This window comes from Phalacrocorax carbo, chromosome 10 (genome assembly GCF_963921805.1).
Source record: "Phalacrocorax carbo chromosome 10, bPhaCar2.1, whole genome shotgun sequence".
Lineage (NCBI taxonomy): Eukaryota > Metazoa > Chordata > Aves > Suliformes > Phalacrocoracidae > Phalacrocorax > Phalacrocorax carbo.
Window position 1 is genome coordinate 1,047,884 of NC_087522.1, and position 18,997 is coordinate 1,066,880.

Below are 18,997 nucleotides of genomic sequence, written 5' to 3' on the forward strand. Positions count from 1 at the left end.
AATATTTGCCTGAACTGTGTAGGAAAAAACCAAACAAATCCTTCATTCATTTTTTAGCTCTTGTTAGGTATTCCAACTTAGGAGAGAAAAGTAAGTTATTTTTCTCTTAAAAACCCTACCCTATTAAAGAAATTCCATTACAGATCCTAATACTGTTATTATGCAAAAGAAACTATGCTAAAAACGTGTTTAGTCTATAGAATTAATTAAAATTGCAGAGATCTCTCTATGCAATAGAGGACATTTTCAAATTCAGGGTTTTTTTTATCCTTACAATTAACATGAGATTACAGCTCCAGATAAAGCCCACAATGATTTCTAGCCCAAGGCCAACTCTTGTTCCGAACTGTAGGAGTGAATTTAAATGAGTACCTTACCTGCTTAGTTTTCTTTCGACTTCTTTGGTAGCTTTAGCTTCCAATTCTCTAGAACAGAAAGTGGTGTTGGTTTCCATGTCAACAGTAATGCAGCACAAAGCAAAAAATAAAACTGGAGCGGGGTTAAGATACACGCTGAGCTCCATATGTTGGTAGCTCGGGAGGAAACGGGGAGACCACAGATTGCCAAGCAATCAAGTGATATGTTTACCCGGGGACAGGGAGGCAAGCGGGGCATAACCAACACCAGCTAACCTTTCGCTACTGCACAGCCTCTACTTTAGCGGTTCAAGCGCTTTAAGGAAAACAATTCTGCTGCATCACTTGGGCTTGAGCACCCGTGCGAGGCAGAGCGGCGGGGAAGCCTCCCGGCCCTCTCAGCCCGCCAAGCCCGGCGGCTGAGCTGCCGGCGCCGCGGGAGCACGCAGGAACGCGGGGCGGGGGTCGAAGCTCAGCTCCGAAGGGAACACGCCGCTTTGGGCCGAACGCCGCGGTCCCTTCAGGCCGCCCCCCCCGCCCCGCCGCCGCTGCCGCCCCGCTCCCGCCCGGGAGGGCACCGCTCCCGCGGAGCGCCCGCCGCCTCCCCCGTCCCCGTCCCCGTCCCCAGCCCGGGCCGCGGCGGGGCCGCCCCGGGGCGCGGAGGGTCCCCCCCGCCGCCCGGCCCCTCCCCCGCCCGCGGCGCCGGGCCCCCGCTGGCGCCTCAGCTCGGCGGCGCCCGCCCTTCCCTTCCCTCCCTTCCCTCCCCGGCCCCGCCCGCTACCTCATGTATGTAAAGTGCTCGGAGTCCGGCCCGGCGTGGCTGCGGCCCGGGCCCGGCGCTGGCGCGGCGGCTCTAGGCGGCCTGGGCCCGGCACTGCGGAGCGGGAGGGCCCGGCAGCTGCTGCTGCAGCACCGCCGCCATTTCCTGCCTCCTAACCCGGCCCGGTCCGGCCCCGCCGCGCAGGAAGGGAAACCCCGCCCCGCGCGGCACTTCCGGGGCGCCGCGCTGCCCCAACATGGCGCCGCAGCAACCGCCCTAGCAACGGGGCGGCGGGAGGCGAAGCGGCGGCGCCCCGATATGGAGGCCGGCCCCGAGGGAGGCCGAGCCCGCTCGCACGGCCCCGCCGGCCCCCGCCCCGGGCGGGCGGCAGCGGGCAGTGACTGCCCGGGGGGGCGCTGCCTGCGCTGCGGGAGCGGATCCCGAGGTCGCGGGGTTCCCGCCTCGCCGCCCCGCAGCGGCGCAGCCCCGTCACCCCGCGGTCACCCCCAGGGTGCCTGGGGACGGGGCCACCTTCGCGGTGCGCTGTGCCAGGGCATCGCTTTTGGATTGAGTGCGTCACCGTGGTTCTCCTGAAAACACACGTAATTCCAAGCGGTATCTCGTGCAATGAGGCATCTGTCGTATTCCATAGGATGCTCTGTCCCACGGAAGAGGACAGCCGCTTCCCTGGGCGATGCAGGGCGAGACACAGACAGGAACATAACCCATGTTTCCACGCGTATTGCCCCTGCGTGGTGCAGCTCTTCCAGTTCCTGGGCACTGCTGGCCTGCTCAGCTCTCTTCCAAGCTTTGGGGTGTCACCAAGACCGAGGGAAAGTGTTAATGTCTGAATAACCACCGTACAGCGAGACAGGCCTTTATTTTATCCTTCCACTGACTTTATTAGGTTGACAGAGGGAACTGAAAAGTATCCGGCCCTTGCAAACCCAGCGAGAAATTGATTTATGTGAACACAAAGCTTAATCCAAAAAGTACACAGAGGTATAATAACTTCAAATACATAAAATGAAGAGGGAAGAATATATGAGCCGCAGTCTGTGTTGCTGTACTTGACATCAGTAAAATTACCCCAGAAATTAATTTAGAAAAAACAAACCAGTCAAAGGACTGGCAGGGAATAATGGGAGAGAACGAAGGACTGTAATGTCAGGAAAGAGCGAAGCTGAGAGCAGACACAAATTCACAGTAGAGATCTGCATTCTCAGAGGCACTTCCCTGTGGAGAAGGTGGAGCTAGCATTGCGTGAGGTCTTCACAGCCCAAACACCGCAGAGGTGGGAACTGGAAAATCCCTCAAAACGAAAGTGAAATGATTTCATTTGCCTCGTCCAAGTCCACAGAATAAATAACAGCAAGGAAGTATTTTTTAATATTTCAAGTTCCGTTAGAGCACTTTAAACTCTTACTACTGGTGTAAATAAGAAACATATAGAATAGGACGCTTGCTTGCAATACTACTTTTAAACTCCTGAGTCCATTTAACATGCCTGCGTTTGAGAACATTATGGCTAATTTTTATTTCCAAGTTCCAATGCATACAGGATAAAATTATTCAAAAGATGCAGAAGCACCCCTCTTAGCAAACTGTATAATAAAAGAGTGACTACAGATAATAGGTTTCTGGTTAGAAAATTTGAACTGGGATGGAATTAGCGCCATACCAGCTACACTGGTACTGAGGATGTGCCATACTTGCAGCTACATCTCTGCAAAACAATCTTGAAAAAAACATTGAATTGTGAAACTATTGAAATTTGTTTAAAAATTATTAGCGTTTGATATACGCTGTCTGGTACCAGGGCTGGGTTACTTTGGCTCGCAGTGAAGCTGCCGGTGAGATGGCTGCTCACTGGCATCGCTGCACCGAGTTCTAAAGCACTGGTTGAACACACACGGCAGCTTGCACAGCTACTGTTGAAGGGAAGAATTGTTATTGCACGTGCCGACAGCACTGTTCTTGAATTTCATTTTCTTCTCAACTCCCTTCCACTGTTCGCATGGAAATAAGCATCGTCCTGTCTGCCCTATTGTAAGAGCTACTGAGAAAAGTGGTTTTGTTGGCATAGGGGAGTTCTTGCTCTCTGTTTGCATCCAGCTTGCACATTATCACAAATATTTACCAGCCCAGTTTCAGTTGGTCTTTACCATTCTTATTAATGCTAGTTAAAAAATGAATGCTATTTTATTCACCTGTAAAATAAACGGACGCCCTGGACAAATGAGCAATTGTCTCTGGAAATCTGCTGCAATAGCAACCATCTTTCTGCCAGCATGAATGGACTAAAGTATCTTTCAGCTGAAGAAGATCCTACATTATTAAAGATGAGCATTTATGACAATGCATCATAGCCAGTAAGGGTATTTTTGTCCTCTTCTTAGAGGCTTGATAATATAGCTTGCGTTGCTGTGAGCTGAACATGCACATGCATAAAGTGATTGTATTATTTTCCATGTACTTAAAAGGGCACGGACAATTTGAAATCAGTTTCTCAGCTTCTATTAATAACTTGTAAGTTAATTTTGATCTTGTTTATTTGTCTGCATATGAAAAAGTTTGGATTGTCATGTCATAGCGTGTAACTGAAAGCCGTTATCTCCTGACGTCCGATTCAGCTTCCTGTTACCGTTTCGTTCACAGCAGCCCTGTTTTATCTGCCTTTAAAGGGACTATACTTGATGTAGGAGGGCTGCTGTAAGTCTGTCCTCAGTTACGAAGGCTAATAAATGCATTATGCACACCTGTTATGTCATTTTGTTAACTGTATTATGCCACTGTCAATAAAAGTCATAGTCAAGGTCTGTAGCTTGCTTTATTATTTTAGATTGTTCTCTAATTTTATTGATGCACGTGCTCCTAGCGACTAGACCGCTGCAGCGATTGCTTCCATTCTGCCTTTCAAATACTACAGCCGGTTATACATTGTCAGCAAATCTGCTGCATTAACTAACCCCCTATTGCTTATCCCATCATCTCCTTCTCACATCAGCGTCGTGATCCTACCTCTTTCACCCTCGCACGTAACTCTTTCCTTCAGCTAAGTTCTTACACATATGGGACTGGCCGGTGAACTACTGCGTACACTAGGGAAATTCAGGCACCCTCAAACAGGAGGAACTTGTTCTTCACGGGGAACCAGAAGGTTGAATGTCACCCCTACAAAAGGCTGTTGGTCAAAGCAGCGGTACTCAAGGGGTCATGGTGGCTGGGTGGAAGCAGCACTGGGTAGCCTCCCCTTGTTTTAAGCCCTGCCAGCGCTGCAGAACCGCACACTTCTGGCCTTCTGCTCCCAGTTCAGCTTTCACCAGTTGAGTTGTCACCTCGCAGAAGCTGTTGTGGGACACGCACGGCAGTGTAGCATGGCGCACACCTGAACTCTGCCGGCTGTGCCCGCTTCCTGACAAAAGTGAGGGCGGGTGGTGGCGAGCAGCTCCAGGAGGAGTTGTCCACCAAAGAACTGTTGCGAGGCCCATGCTCTACCTGTGTCTTTTGAGCTCCAGTTGTCCCTTCTGATTCCCTCGCTGCTCCCAAGAGCAAGGCAATCCCATCGGTCACCTCCAGAACATGTCCAGTGTTAGTCACCCACTCTTGGCTTTAGCTTTAATACATGTTCTGTTGAGTGTAAGGTTATTTGGGAGCCAAGGTCTGGGTCACCTTCTCTCCTGTTTACTGCATTTTTTTAGTTCGTTCTTTGTTCTTTTACTCTTGTGTTCCCTGGAGCTTGGACTTCAGGACTTGCCTGCTAAGGTCCTAGTTTCCGATTCTGCCAGGAAAGGGACAGGAAAATCACACCTCTGCACCTAAAAAGACATATGTAACAGTCTGGGTTGGGTGCAGATTTCAGCTGAAGAGCAGATAAATCCTTAATGCCCGTCTATGGAATGTCAGCGCTTCTCTTCCTCATGGGCCCACTGTCTCCAGGAGGCCACCACCTTCCCCAGTGGGGAAGGAATGCTCCGGGTACCGTACGCAGGGAGGAATCCGCTTCATGCCGCCAGCGACCCTTCCTCCAGACCCTGTCACTGCTGTCCTTAGAGAAGCGTTCACACACGTTACAGCACGTTGATAGGCATCACCTAACGTCCACCCAGGCTATCGCCCCGTGTGCATTTTTGCTGTGGTAGACAATTACTCGGTCAGATGTTTGCCAGCTGCGCCTGCTGGAGACGTCCATCCACCCCTGCTCCCCTTCCCCGGCGAGAAGGGAGGTGTTTGGAAGCTGCGGCTGTGGCTCCTGGTCTGCCCCATGTCTGGTGGCAGAAGCTGGGCTCTGGCCAGTGCCGCGGGCACCATCCTGTCCTGCCTGCAGCTCTTCCCGCTGACGGGACCGGGAGGACGAGCGGAGGAGCTGTGGTGCGTAGGGATCACAGGGGAACCCCCCGACATGCATCGAGCCGGGGATTGACTCTGCTGCAGGGAAGGGATGGAAGCGAAGGCTCCCTGTGCCGGGGACACCCTTCCCACGCTGGCCGGCATCTCTCCCAGCACAGATGCAGGCTCCGCTGCTTCCCCGGTCTGACCGCTCTGGCCTAAGCAAAACAGCCGAGGTTTGGGGTTTGGGAAGCTTCGTATTTCGTGTTGTTAGCACTGCGGTTAGACTGTCAGCCACTTCTCTGTTGTGCCTTTGAATGGCTCCGCAGCACTACGGTCATACATGAAATTAGAAATAATGGGAACAACTATCCAAGGGCAAACAACCTGCCCCGCATTCAGGCAGCTGCCAAAGATGGATTTTTGCTGTTACATTTTCACCACTCGGTAAACATGCCCTTCTGGGCAGTGATCCCCAAATACCTTTTCCCAGCAACAGCAGCCGCCATCTGCCCCCTGCCAGCCTGGCACACACGCGGGTCCTCCCATCTTCAGATCCCCATTAACTTTTTAATTAGGATTTTCATATAATTGGAGCGAGAGAATAAACTGCAGAAGACAGAGAAATGTACTGACTAAAAATAGTTAAAAACGAGCTGGCGCCATTTCAATGTTTCCCATCCCCTCCACCCTTCCCCTTTATCTGCAGTTTGCTGTCAAGGCTTCGCGCAGAATGAAGGCTTCAGCATGGAGTTGGAAAAGCCGACATGTTAGAAAATACTTTCTGCTTAATGTCTGGGGAAAATAAAGCAAGGAGCTGCTTTTATAAGGCGACGTGAGAAGCGCAGGCCTGGGGAAGTGGAGAATTTGCCGTCAATGACCCTTTGCCGCTTGTTACATTCAGCATCATTATACAGAATGAAGACGCTGTCACGAGCAAAACAGATTGTTTTCAAAATTGCACTTGACTTAAATAATCTAAATGAGCTGATCTGACAGACAAGGGAGAACAGTCTCCTCATTAACACAGAAGCTCTGTGTGTTACTCTTCTAGGAGGCTCCTTCCCTTGTTCATCGTAGAGGCTTTATTTACAGGAGGTGTTTTTAGAGCTATTTAAAAATAGCTCAGCCGATGGTAAGAGGTGGCGATATAAAGGTACCGAAGAGGCAACGCTTACTCATAAAAACAATGCCGGCCCAGGAGCCGCTCAGTTAAGTCAACCGGACTATTTACGTTAGCGAGGAACATTTCAGTCTCTGTAGGATCCACAATTAGGAGGAAAAAATGCAAATGACGAGGTTGGAAGCTGCTAACAGAAAGCGTTCGGCTTGCCTTCCAAACAGACCTGGAAAACAGCTCGCACTCTCTTATGCTAAGGCTCATGATTAAACAGTCGGTGCCTATTTCGCAGGCGGCAGCGGCAAACAGTCATTAGATCAGTGCTGAGGAGAAGAAAATTCACTGCCTTGCCTCCAGGCTCCCAGCACCTTTCCGGCATTATCACCGCTACACAGAGTGATCAGAGCAGGGGAGAGCAGGCACTTGGGGTTATTAAACGAGAATTCAATCCTACCCTTTAAATCAGCAAAAAATTATAAAAGATAAAGAATTTCCCTGTGTTTTAAAGCTAGTCCAACTCGCTTTCCCTGATCTGCGTTTGGGAAGGCTGCCAACCGCAAAATGGAATCGCTGAGCCTGGATTTCACTCTGCATCCAGCCAATTACGCCGTCCTCACATCCCCGGTCTCTTAAGTGGTGCAGTGCAATAGACGTTTCCAATCTTTATTTATTTACCAGGGCTGCATTGCACTTCAAAAGAAAATCACACCGATGGGCTTATTGTGTCCCTCCCTTTTTGTCCGTTCCTGCACCCCGCACTGCTCAGGCGTTAGCAAACATGGCCCGGTCCAGATGGCTCATGGAGGCTGGTAGGAGGGTTTCCCCTGGCTCCGAAGGTCCCCCCCGAGGAGCTGGTGCAGCGGCGGGGTCCAGCCGCCGTGCCCCCGCGCATCGCCTGCCGCTGCGGCAGAGCCTGCCCGGTCACTGGGGGCTGGCGTCTCTTTCACAGGTGTCGTTTTTCTACCGTGTTTCTAGGTTTTTACTAAATAAAAAGACAATTTCAGAAAGTAGTGGGGCACTATTTGGAGAGCCCACAGAGCTATGAACCTCTGTCCTTCTTCTCCACCAGCAAGAAGATGTGGATGACATGTGTGGGCAAAAGTGCTCCCCCCCCTCTTCTCGCCCTCAGTCCCAGTAATTTGCCACAGGCTCCGTAACTTGCAGGAGTCCGTGCAAACAGGGGTCCTGCAAGCTCCTCCACCCCACCGGCTACACCCAGGGCAGAGCTCAGGCCCCTCCGCCACGACTGATCCCGGCTGGTGAACTGGCGAGTGAGACGTGAGCCAGTTCTCCAGAGAAACCACCGGAGCCATGGGAGAGGGACGGGAGCGACTGGAGCACCGGAGGGGTCACCAACATGGAAAGACCCTCGAGGGACGCACACCCTGCCTGGCCAGGTGCTGTTGTTTATGTCTATTTATTCTGTCCTCTAACATGTTTAACAGGAATAAGCCGCTTTGTAATCAATGCTTATTGATTGTCTAACTCAACAACTGCCCTTTCCCAACACAGCACCGGATTAACAGAAGATTTCACCTATTTCTTTTGCACTTCTCGCTTACAATAGCACAAATTATTTCTATTCTGCCGCAGACTGTTTCTTTTTGTGCCAGAAATGTGCTCTGGTTTAGGCTTCAGAAAGCGATTCATTTCGTAATTACAGAGAATAAAATGGGGCCGGGACACACGTTACTGAGCAGCGCCATAGACCACAGCACGAGCTCTGGCACTCGTTACCTCCTGGGGCTGTCTCCGGGTGGGGAAGTGTCCTCCGGCAAAGAGCCGGTGCTGCCTGGGAGGCACCTCCAGCAGTTGTCGTGCTGGGCCACAGCCAGCATCTGCCACGGTCTTCCTGCGCGACTCCGAGCTCGGGTGCTCCTGTTTCTCCCAGCCGTACGTGGTCCCAGTCAACAACAGTTCATAAACACACAACACACCTCAATTTCTTAACGTTTGCAAAGGTCACATTGTGTACGGAAGAGCAAAAAAATCCTAAAACTCGACTTAAGTAAAGTTTTACTATATAGCTTATTGCCTCTGCTATATAATGAAAATAACTTTCTCTAGTCGCCTTTCCAAGCAGGAGACGTGCAAACAAGATTAAGCTTTAGGAAAAGTGACTTTAACCCTCAGGTCTGTGCAAAATCTAGGCTCTGGTCCTACTTTTTTCCATCTGTACAGACCCAGAGGAGCTTTTCCCACCTCCTGGTGACAGTGACTGAGGTGGGAGGCTTAAATGCAGCCGTTGTTTTTGGTCGTCAAACGAAAGCCAAGATTTTGCATTGTGCTTCCGAATGCCGGCCAGCTAATTCCTCACCTCAGAGACTGAGACAATGCTTTAAGGGCAGCATGTTAGCCTAAAGAAGCTGCTTTGATTTATCCTGGTTATTATTGTTTATTAATCAGTCCAGCAATGATCTGATATTGTGCATCTTCCACAGCAGTTAGGATCAGCCGTGAAGCTTTGGGGTGCGAGAGGATGTGCTGTACAACAGGCTGCGATGAATAAATGCAATCACTTACAGGATCTGGAATGATAAACCAATGGGCCCAGAAGTAGCCCTGTACAGTTATTTCTACACAAGAACAGGCTCACTGCTGGCTCTGTAAAAGGGCTCCCTGTTCCACATACATACATGTATCAGTAGCTCTGCTGAGGTGTAGTTGCTTTGCTATGCTTTTCTTTCACTTAAAACCATTAATAAGTATGTATATTGGAATCTGGGGGAAAAAAAGCCCCACATTTTAATTACCTGTTCCAATTAGCTTTTCCAGATTCGCCCCGCTGCCCGCAGTCCTGTTTGCGGTGTGCTGCCTGCTGCGGCGCGGGCAGGGCTCCCCTCCGGCACAGCCACCGCCTCCGGGGCAGGACCCCGGTGATGGGCAGCATCGCTCCTGCACGGAGCCAGGAGCCTCAGTCCCAGCCCAGCACACATCTCCAGATCAGCAAGAGAAAGCAAGCTGGGATACCCGGACCCCGCGCCCCAGACTTGGGTACCTGGCAGGCTGATAGACCAGAGGTCTGAAGAGTGGCTGGCTGGCTGCTTTTTTAAAATAGGTGGAAAGCACCAACTGGCTGGCATAGACCTTTGTTGGTATAGCACTAATTTATTAAGAACTGTGATTTTTCTCAGGCTTCCTTTTAAAGACCTCCAATCCCTGGCTTTGTCTTGGCCACCATTTAGAAACGAGCCACACCTGCACGTGTTACCAGGTGCCTCGTCGCTGCCTCTGCCTCCCTCCTGACTCCTCATTCTCAGATCCACTGCCCTGCCAGGGCGGTGCAGCCCGCAGCAGCAGCACGGATTCCCCTCTGCCAGGGACGGGCTCGTCTCCTTTTGCTTTTAAAAAGATGGGCAGTCCTGGGCGAGGCGTTGCCTGGAAGCCAAAGCAAGCCTGCTTGGCACGTGTGCTCTGGGAAGGAGCCACACAGCCTCTCTGACAGTCGTTCCGGGGCAGTTTGGGCTACCGAAGAGCTGAGCTGTCCCTGCAGGTGCCTCTCTGCCCTGGTCCTGCGGGGAGGCTGCCCTGCTCCCCCGTGCCCTCCCACGCCCGAGAGGGGAGCCACGGGGCGGGCCGCAGAGGACGAGCACACACCATCCCCTTCAATTTTTCGCACGCAGAGCTGGACGGCGTGCAGTCAGCTGGGATGTAGGAAACATCTAGGGTGACACCGTGACTCCAGTGCAATGTGTCACAGGAACTGTAATGCTAGAGTGGTTTATGTCTCACCATAATGATGCAGTAAATAACTTAGAAGACTCTCTGAGGTTTAGCAAGATGAAAGGTCTTTCCTGCAAGAGCTTTGAGGCCAATAGCTCCATGCCCACTTCCAGCTGCAACCCTGCTCAGCAGCAGCCAGGCTGTCCCTGTCCCTCCCGCTCCCCGGAGCAGCAGGGCAGAAGACTCGGCTTTGGACAGACAGAGCTGGCTGTTCCCGGCGCCGTTCCCCGCAGCTGGGCTGGTATTTCGATTTGCAGTCAAGAAAGCAAGCCCAAATGCTCAGTGGGTCTGAACAGTATACCTTGTAGAGCGGGCATATGCAAACCTCCCCATTTCTTCCGGGCAGGAGTGGTGTTTTGCTCCAGGCATCCAGTGCATTACAAAGCTGCATCATGCAGGCTTCGTGCACATCAGCTGAGGACACAGGTTGTCTGGAGATTAGTTTTCAAAGAACACTAATTTTAAAGTCCCGATTATTTAAATTGCTCCTAAACACACCTGAAAATATAGTTATTTGGTATGCCCACATATTGGTGCAGGACAGCAGAGATTCACAGAATAAGGCAGACTCCAGCGTTATTCTGATAACAGAGGAGAGACTCGAGGTCTGCTGCTCTGGACTTACACTGACATCTCCACCTTCCCAGTTACCAGATGCGCTGTGCATTAATCTAATTCATTCCAAATCTGTGTTGAATTGACAAAAATTGCAGAGTATATCCCAAGTATTTAATTCGTTTTTGTCTATTTTCATTTACATCTCTTACGAAAGGCATATTCTTTTTCACTTGAGCTTTTGTTTTAAATAAGCTGCCCTTGTTTTTCCCTGGCAGCCCACCTGCAGAGCTCCCGCTGCCGTGCCTGTCACTGGCCCGGTGCTCCCGGACACTCCTCTGGGTCCTCTCAGGGCTGGAAACCTTCCTTCTGCCGCCGGGTAAACTCCCTGCAGCCACCGTCGTGGGACTGGCTGCCCAGCTCCTGCTGCCTTCCAAGGACACCTTTTTCAGAGGACAGGCTGCTCCTGGTGATATTCTGGACAAGGCTAAGACACATGGCTTCTGTTTCTGCCCTTAACGAGCTCTCGCTGTTCTCCAGCCACCCTCTCCTTCATCCTCTCGCATCCCTTCGTGCTCTGAGAGCGTTCAGGGAGGCCCTGGGGAGTGCCAGGTCCTCGGCAACGAGGCACCATTGCCCTCTTTTGGGGCCCCCTTTTGTGTCCCCTCCTGGCTGCCTCCCCGCACCCTGGGGAAGGACCTCCACGGTCGGCCAGAGCCACGGACCACAGCGCCTGGAAACCAAGGTCTCCACTAAACCTGCATCAACATACCTACATATGCAGGTGCATACTTTTGCCTATATCTTTGCACGCTTAAGCAGATGTGTAATATCGTCACATTTTCTAAGCCTTGAACTCCCCTAGAAACAAGGATGGATACTGCAATTAACAGATCACGCCCTCCAGCAAGGTGGCTTCAACCCTGCCTCCCTCGGCGGGCGCAGGCAGCCACAGGAGGGAAGAGGCAGTAAGTGGTGGCAGGATCCTGGCTTCTGGCTCCTCTCTCACTCCAAGTGGGTTTTTTCCCCTTTTCCCCTGCCCAGGGTCTGGGGTCTCAGCTGCTGGGATCTGCAGTTCAGCAAATCGAGCTGCATCTGAACCTCACGGACTGGGTTGCTCTGAAAATGACACGTCTGACTGTGAAAGAAAATTTCAGATATGCCTAGGTAGCGGGAGAGATAAAGAAAATGTCTCCCCCCTGCTCGCTGCTGCCTGTCCAACACTCTGCAGCTGGTGCAGACCCGTTTTCGCAGGCTCTTAGCAGGGCGATCTGCTGTCTGTGGGGCTTTTCCCCGCGCGCAGGTAACGGCCAGCTCCGCCGAGCACGTTGGCCAGGGGTGGGGAAGAAGAAAAGCAAAGAAACAAAGTGCTCTCGCCCTGATCAAATCACATATATTTCTGACCGGCGATTTCGCCAATAAAACAAAGGCTGCTTTGAAATGGATGCCTGGCCTGGCCGGCTGCCAGCGCCGAGCAGGAGACAAAGGCTGGGAATACAAATGCGGGGCTGGAAGTGGCGAGCCAAGGATGCCTCTGCGGCAGGGAGAGCGCGTTGCCATGGAGACACGGCGGCCGAACCGGTGGAAGAAAGGACCTGCACTGGGATGGACTGGGAGCCACCGGAGCCACGGGAGCCGAGAGGTGGGGGCACTGGTCCCACCAGCACCCAGCTGAGCCCCCCCAGAGAGGAGGCTGGACCCGGGAGGCAGGACCAGATGCCGGCTCTTCGTCACGCCGGTGCCCGGGACCTGGGCTGTCCTGGTGGGCGAGGACAGAGAAGGGAGTTCTCAGAAAGCACACGTGCTTTAAACAGAAAGGTGGAAGCCTGGGGGTTGTCGCAGGGCTGCCGAGCACCGGGCTGGCCCCAAGAGGTGCCCCACCACGGTCCTCATCCGTGCTCCCCGGAGCAAGGGACCAGGCGGGAGAACAGGGCGGCTCGTCTATGACTAGGTCGGTTGTGGAAGACGGACAGTAGCTCTCACCTGGGCAGAGCAAAGCGGCGTCTCAGCTCGGAGGAAATGCACTTTCTCCAAACTCTGTGCAGCTCTCCGGGTGTAAGGCAGAGAAGCAAGGGTGCCGCATGCCACGGGGGAGCCGCAGCGGTGGCCGCCCAGAGAAGAGAGCCCTAGGATGGGGCAGAGTGAAGGCAGGTCAGGCAGGAAAGGGGCCGTGATCTGGGGAGCCTGATCTCTGTGTGTCAGACTGTGGGTGGAAAAACTATGGGAAACGGAAGGAGAGCCCTGAGTGCCCTGAGGATCGTGATGAACTCTGCGTTTTATACGTTCAGCCCATTGGAAAGGCAGGGTTTAGCCTCTGTTGTAGCCGTGGGTTAGGTGTTTATTGGCTTCACTTCCCACAGCTGTACAAACACACCCGTTGGGTATCGGATACCACGGGGAGAAGTGAAAAGGACAGCATCCTTACAGACTTTCCGAGGGAGAGCTTCCCAAGGCTAAAGCTTCGAGTAGCAGAAAGCGTTTAAAGGTGAGAGAGATAATCCTATGGAGGACTTCCTAGACTCGAGACGGGAGCTGTTCCGAAAGCTGTGCGGAGCCCACCAGGGCCCCTGCCAGGCCGGTCTGACACTGGTGGGAGCGAGGTGGGTGCTACAGCTACAGCCGGGCGCTGCCTGGGGGTGCCTGCGCCGCTGGGGCTGGCTGTGGAGTCCTGCAAGTAAGTCTCAACAGCAAAATCACAGTCTCTCTCAAACATGGCAGAATTTGTCGGTGCGTTGCCAGTGCCGTCTTCCTCTACTCAGGAGAGCTTTGTGCTGCCTAAGCAAGTTAGGGCCAGTCTGTGGTGCACGGGTGTGTGCGCGCCTACAGCTTCCACCGCTGCCGAGGGTATTTGCTGGCCTCGGGAGAGGACAAGCAGAAGGAACGGCATCCTTCAAGCTGGCGGTGAAAATAGGGGGGGTCCAAGGAGGAATTCTCTTCCCTCCTCATTTCATCGATGCAAAAGCTGTCTGTGGAGGGGAGGAATTGCTTGAATCGGTTAATGCAGCAGGCGCACACCCCGCTGCACCGGCCTGGGCGGCGATACTGACTCTGCAACCCGTTCGGCACATCCAGCCCCTGCAGAGCTCTCGGGCTGTCTGCAAGACGTCACAGTCGCGCTGCAGAATTATTCCAACAAATTTTGGCTCATAAACGGTTTGTGGTGATGAACATGATTTGTGTGTCTGATACCGCTGCCAGGTGATTTATCATTTAAAGCTCAGAAGCTGCTCCTGTGTCCTGTCCGAATAGGCTGCGAGTCCGTGGGAATGGCTCCTGTGCCCTGCCGGGATGTGGGCTGAGGCGGGGAGAACGTGGGGCTCCCCCACCGCGGGCTGGAGACACCCCCTGCCCTCACCTCTGCCCGCCGAGGCCCGCATCAGGCGGGGGGTAAAGCCAGTGAAGAGTGACATGATGGAGAGGACGCCAGGGCACTCGGAGGTCTCTGCTCCGCCGCAGCACCCGCCGCCGAAGCACCTGTGACAGCAGCATCCCAGGCAGTGGGGAGAGCTCCTGGACATCACCCCGCCGAGGCCCCGGGGCCAGAGCCCCCCCTCCGCCGTGGGGGGCAGGGTGGGCCCTTCACCACTGGTATCTGGGAAGTGAATGGGAAAATAAATCCCATGCGCTCTTCATAAATCCCGAAGCCCTCACTGGCTTTGCGGAGCAGGGGAGGGAGCGGGAAAGAAAACCTCATTTTTTAAGCAATGGGAGGCACTCAGGTGCTGCCGTGATGAGGGCTGTATAAATAGCTAGAAAGACAGATTAGACAGAACGGAGCACACTGCCAGCACAGGACAAATAATAAACGAAGGATAAGAATCCCCGGGGAGGCACTTTTCTAATAAATGACATTTTGATCTATAGCTTTAACAACTCGTCCCAAGCCATCATGTACTGAATTAGGAAAAGGAAACCCATAACCTGCCCTGTCAGTCCTGAAGAGGGTCAGAGAGGCATAAATATAGCTGCGCGGAAGGTAATGAAGACATTTACTGCGCTCGCAGAGTGCCTATTCCGCCAGAATTCCTTGTCGGCTTTACCGCTGATAAAAATAACCAGCTAGTTTTCTACTTCCAATATTGAACTGCTAATGCTCCGGCAGCCTGGCCCTGCGGCCGTCGTGGGCAGAGGAGCCGGCTCAGCCCGGCCCCGTGCTCCCTTTTATTCCTGCCCCCGCGCTCTCGGCAACGCGCGGCGGAACGGCAGCGAAAGCGACCCGAGTGCCTTCACAACTTAAGTGTAATTAACGCCTTCTGGCGGGCCAAAATCTCGAGGCAGGTATTTTTCCATTTAAATTAAGTCCACGCGGTCTCTGCAATCATGCTGAAAGCCTCCATCGCTTCCAGGGGGCTGTGATAAACCCGGCCGCGATTGCAGTGGCTCTGAAGGCCAAAGAGCCCCATTCCCACCCAATCAATTAGCAAACACCTTCTCGCCGCCCTCGCAATAGCAGCCTGTGATCGGCCATCTCTGGGACTCATTTGTTCTCGTGTAGCAATCAAAAGTTAATTTATCTTATTTTAATTAAAGCTAAAAAATTCAGTAGCCTTCAATTTCTCTCATTGCTTTGCAGGGGGAAAAAAAAAAAAGCCAGGAGAATAAAGCGACGGGATGGAAAGCAAGCCCTTTGAAATAAATATGTGCGGTTCTGTTGGCTTTTATTTAATGTGTAGCCCTTTTCTTAAAAGAAATAATTATGTTTCAAAACCTCCTTTCCCTCTTCAGAGAGCTTCCTCTTTCCACATTAATGCTATTTGCATGCGCCGTCTCCTCCTACCCTTCAATAATTTAAACCTTCATTTTTTATTCACTCAGTTGTCAGATTCATTTACATATCATATATCTATATTTAACACTGAGTTCGCTTGCTTTTTTTTTTTTTTTTGAAGAGGAAATAGATTTCCCTTCTAATTTCACAACATCTCGGGGAACGGCTGGCTGTGAAGAGACCATTATTTACGTTTGTGTCAGTTAGCAGAGACGCTAAACTCTCGTTTGACGGGAGGCAGACCCGCCGACCGGGGCTCGGCAGCCTCCCGCGGCCAAGCCCGCGCCTTCGCCTCCTCCACGGGAGCTGGGCTAAAAGCGTGCCCTCCTCCCGGCCAGCGCGGCGCGGCAACGACGCCCTTACGCGCCGCGGCCCGGGGGGCGCGTGGCCGGGGGTGGCTCCAGGCTGCCACGCAGACACTGGCTGCGGTTTGACAACGCTGCCTTATTAACAGCGCGACGCAATTAACGTGGTTGCTCTTAACGCTTTTTATTAATTGCCGGTTTTGCTGCGGGCGGGGTGGAGGGAGGCGCGCCGGGAGCACGCCCTGCATCGCTGGCTGGAGCCAGAGCGCCTGCAGCCCGTGAGCCGTAAAGCCCCTCGTTCGGGTGCCGATCCGGCCCCGGCTGCAGCCTCGGGGGGCTCTGGGAGGGCTCGTGACGGTGGCTCCTGCCTCTGCTCGGCGGCACCGAGAGCTCAGCCTGACGTTCGGGGGAGTTCAGCCAGCTCTGGCACGGGTCCGTGCACCAGCAGGCGCAGGGCTGACGAGGGGGTGGCACGCAGCCAGCGGGACTGCTGAAAGCCCGGCTTGCCACAGGCGTGATGCTCAAGACAGATGAGTCTGGCAGCGAGCCCCTGCGTGGGGCGAGCCTCGGGAAGGCAGCTGCGTGTCTGCGGGGAATTCTGCATCTGCACAGCTCGGGAGGGGCTGCCCTGCAAGGAGGGGGTGTCCTTCAACCGTCTCTGCCGTAAATTCGCTCAGAAAACCACGGGAAATCACCAAGTAAGGGTTCAGCTGACGTTACAGCCGCTCCATGCGGAGAGCGTCTGGCACCTCCCCGCGCAAGCGGTCGTGCCGGAGCTCTGGGGTCAGCCGTGCCTGATGTTTCGGAGCAGGCGCTGCCCACGACGACCCGGGGAATGAGGGGAGGCAACGGGAGGGGGGGGGCACAAACCAGGCTCCTGCAGAAAACCAGGGAGGAAGCCCGTACGGCAGCGCCCTGCGGTGCGTGCCGCGCCGGGGCTACGGTGGATGGCGGCACCCACCGTAGCCAGAGTCGAGGCTGGGCCAGGGCCAGGGCGTTAAGCCCCGAACCCCACGATTCCCTGTCCCACCAACAGCAGCCTTTGGCTGCTGAGGTAGATGAAGAGCTGAAAGCCCCCTTCTCCAACCTCCCCAGGCTTTGCTCTCGGAGCACCCTGGCCTGACCAGGACAGTATCATGGGCCCCTTAGCAAGCACCCCTGAGCTGCTGGGGTGAAAAAATGCATAGCAGTGTCTGATCTGTCCCGTGAGCGCAGGATCACGGGAGCAAAGGGTTGTGGTCCACACGGACAGGCTTAAGACCTATGGAAAATAAACACTATTAAAGGCAATTTGAATGAGAGGGCATGAATGAGAAAGGCGTAAATCAGAGAAACGGTCACTGAGAAGAGGCTCGTATCCCCTTCCCTCATTTTCCACATTACTAGAAAAAACAGTGAACTGATATGAGACAAGTGAGCCCTCTGGACCCAATTTTTCAAGTTAATGAACTCCCCTTGCAGCTCTTCCCCGGAACGGAGACTCCCAGCACCCACCCTTTGCCACAGCCTCTAATGAGCAAAGCCTCCATCACCCGTCTCAATATCTGCAGAGGGGATGGCTTCCGCTGACGCTCAGGATTTACCCACCACCCCGGGCACGAGCAGGGCGAGGTGGGGGGCGAGACGCCCTCGTCCCACGGCGGGCAGCGCTGGCAGGGCAGGCAGGCGCAGAGCCCGAGCCTTGGCTGGGCGCAGAGGGACCCGCAGCGCCTCCAGACGAGCGCCGGCGCGGCGCCTCTCTAAGCCAGCGACCACGTTTCGGCTGGCGGAGGGGCGTGCTGCCCGGGGCAGCTCTGCAAAGGGCGCTGCAGGGCCCTGGGGCCGGCTGACATTTTACAAGCCGGATGGTTCGGTGGCAGCCGCCGTCCGGGTGAGCGCTGACGGCAAGCCCGGTGCGTTCCTGCCTCTCCCAGGCTTTCAGCATCCGCCTTCAGCTGAATCGGTGTGTTTGCCTGGTTCAAAATAACCTCTTGTTTCAGGAGGAAATTGCTTTTCTTGCCCCCAGGAACCTCTACGCAATCTTCGTTGGGAGATTTCAAATGGACTTCAGTGTATTATTAAAATTCTCCCTCGTAATTGCCCTTTGCAAGGCTCCGGAGTGGGAGGTGCGGGACGGGGCTCCAACGCTCGCATCGCTCTCCTACTATTATGCTTAAATTAACAGGGATTTTTTTGTAAATTGAAGACTAATTTTCTCTTGGGAATAGATCATTAAATTACAGAATACTAATGAAAATTTACAGCATCTGGTGAGGGGGCAGGGGGAGGGGCAGGGGGAGCATTTTGCTGTTTTTTTTTTTTTTCCTTTTTTCCCCTGGCCCGGCTGGCCACGGCAGCAGCCAGAGGAGGGGAGCTGCCGCGTCTCGGCCCCAGAGCCGGGAGAGGAGCCGGACACATCCACGGGGGCTGGGAGGATGGGACCAGCAATCCCCGGGCCCACGGAGAAACGCAGGGGGACACGCAGCGAAGCCGGAGCTGCAATTCTACAGACCCCAAGAAAGGCAGCGGTGGGGGAAGAGACCCCTCCGTCCTCTTGTGCCGGCGGTGGGAGCTCGGCTGCCCGCCACCGTCCTCCCCTGCGGGAGCTTTGCTTCCCCAGGCACTGCTGCAGGCAGCGTGGGGTGCCTGTGCCGGGGCTCCTTCGCCCCCGCTCCGTGCCCATCACCCCTCCCCAGGCCTGCCCTGCAGCGGCGGCAATGACCATCGCCCTGGCAACGGCGCTGGCTGGAGATGCAATGCATCACGGATTTATTAAAGAACAGCGGTTGCACTTGACGGCCGTATTTTTCCAGTCGAACTCAATTTCTTTGGAGCGATGAGGCTCAATAGATCTGGGAGTGTGGAAGCGAGGAGCTGCCTTTTGGGGAGGGGACACTTGGGACCATTATGTCTGGGGGGCTTGGAGTGAGGAAATGCAGATTTCTTTATTGCTTTGATCATACATAATTTAAATATTCAAACTACTCTGGAATTCATTGAATTATACATGAATTGCACAGGCAGCATTTTTGTAACTCCTGAAAGGCATTAATTTTTTTTTTCTCTCCCTGCAAAACCTTGTCTAACCTTACTTTTTTTTAT

The 18,997-nt window shown here is 53.7% G+C and overlaps 1 protein-coding gene across 10 annotated transcripts in view; it reads right to left on the reverse strand.

Moving 5' to 3' along the window:
- TNRC6A (trinucleotide repeat containing adaptor 6A) overlaps positions 1-1,324 on the reverse strand; it is a 53,747-nt gene extending 52,423 nt beyond the window's left edge. For 3 of the 10 annotated variants that reach the window (XM_064461309.1, XM_064461314.1, XM_064461311.1), the window contains exons 1-2: positions 1,138-1,322; positions 378-425 (exon numbers count right to left, since the gene is read on the reverse strand). In XM_064461309.1, the coding sequence (XP_064317379.1) occupies positions 378-425; positions 1,138-1,142 (53 nt within the window). In that variant the 5' untranslated portion in view covers positions 1,143-1,322. Of the gene's footprint in view, positions 1-377; positions 539-632; positions 887-1,137 lie in introns of those variants that run through there. The other 7 variants (XM_064461312.1, XM_064461313.1, XM_064461307.1 and 4 more) reach the window with 5 other exon arrangements.
- Positions 1,325-18,997: the final 17,673 nt, after the last annotated feature.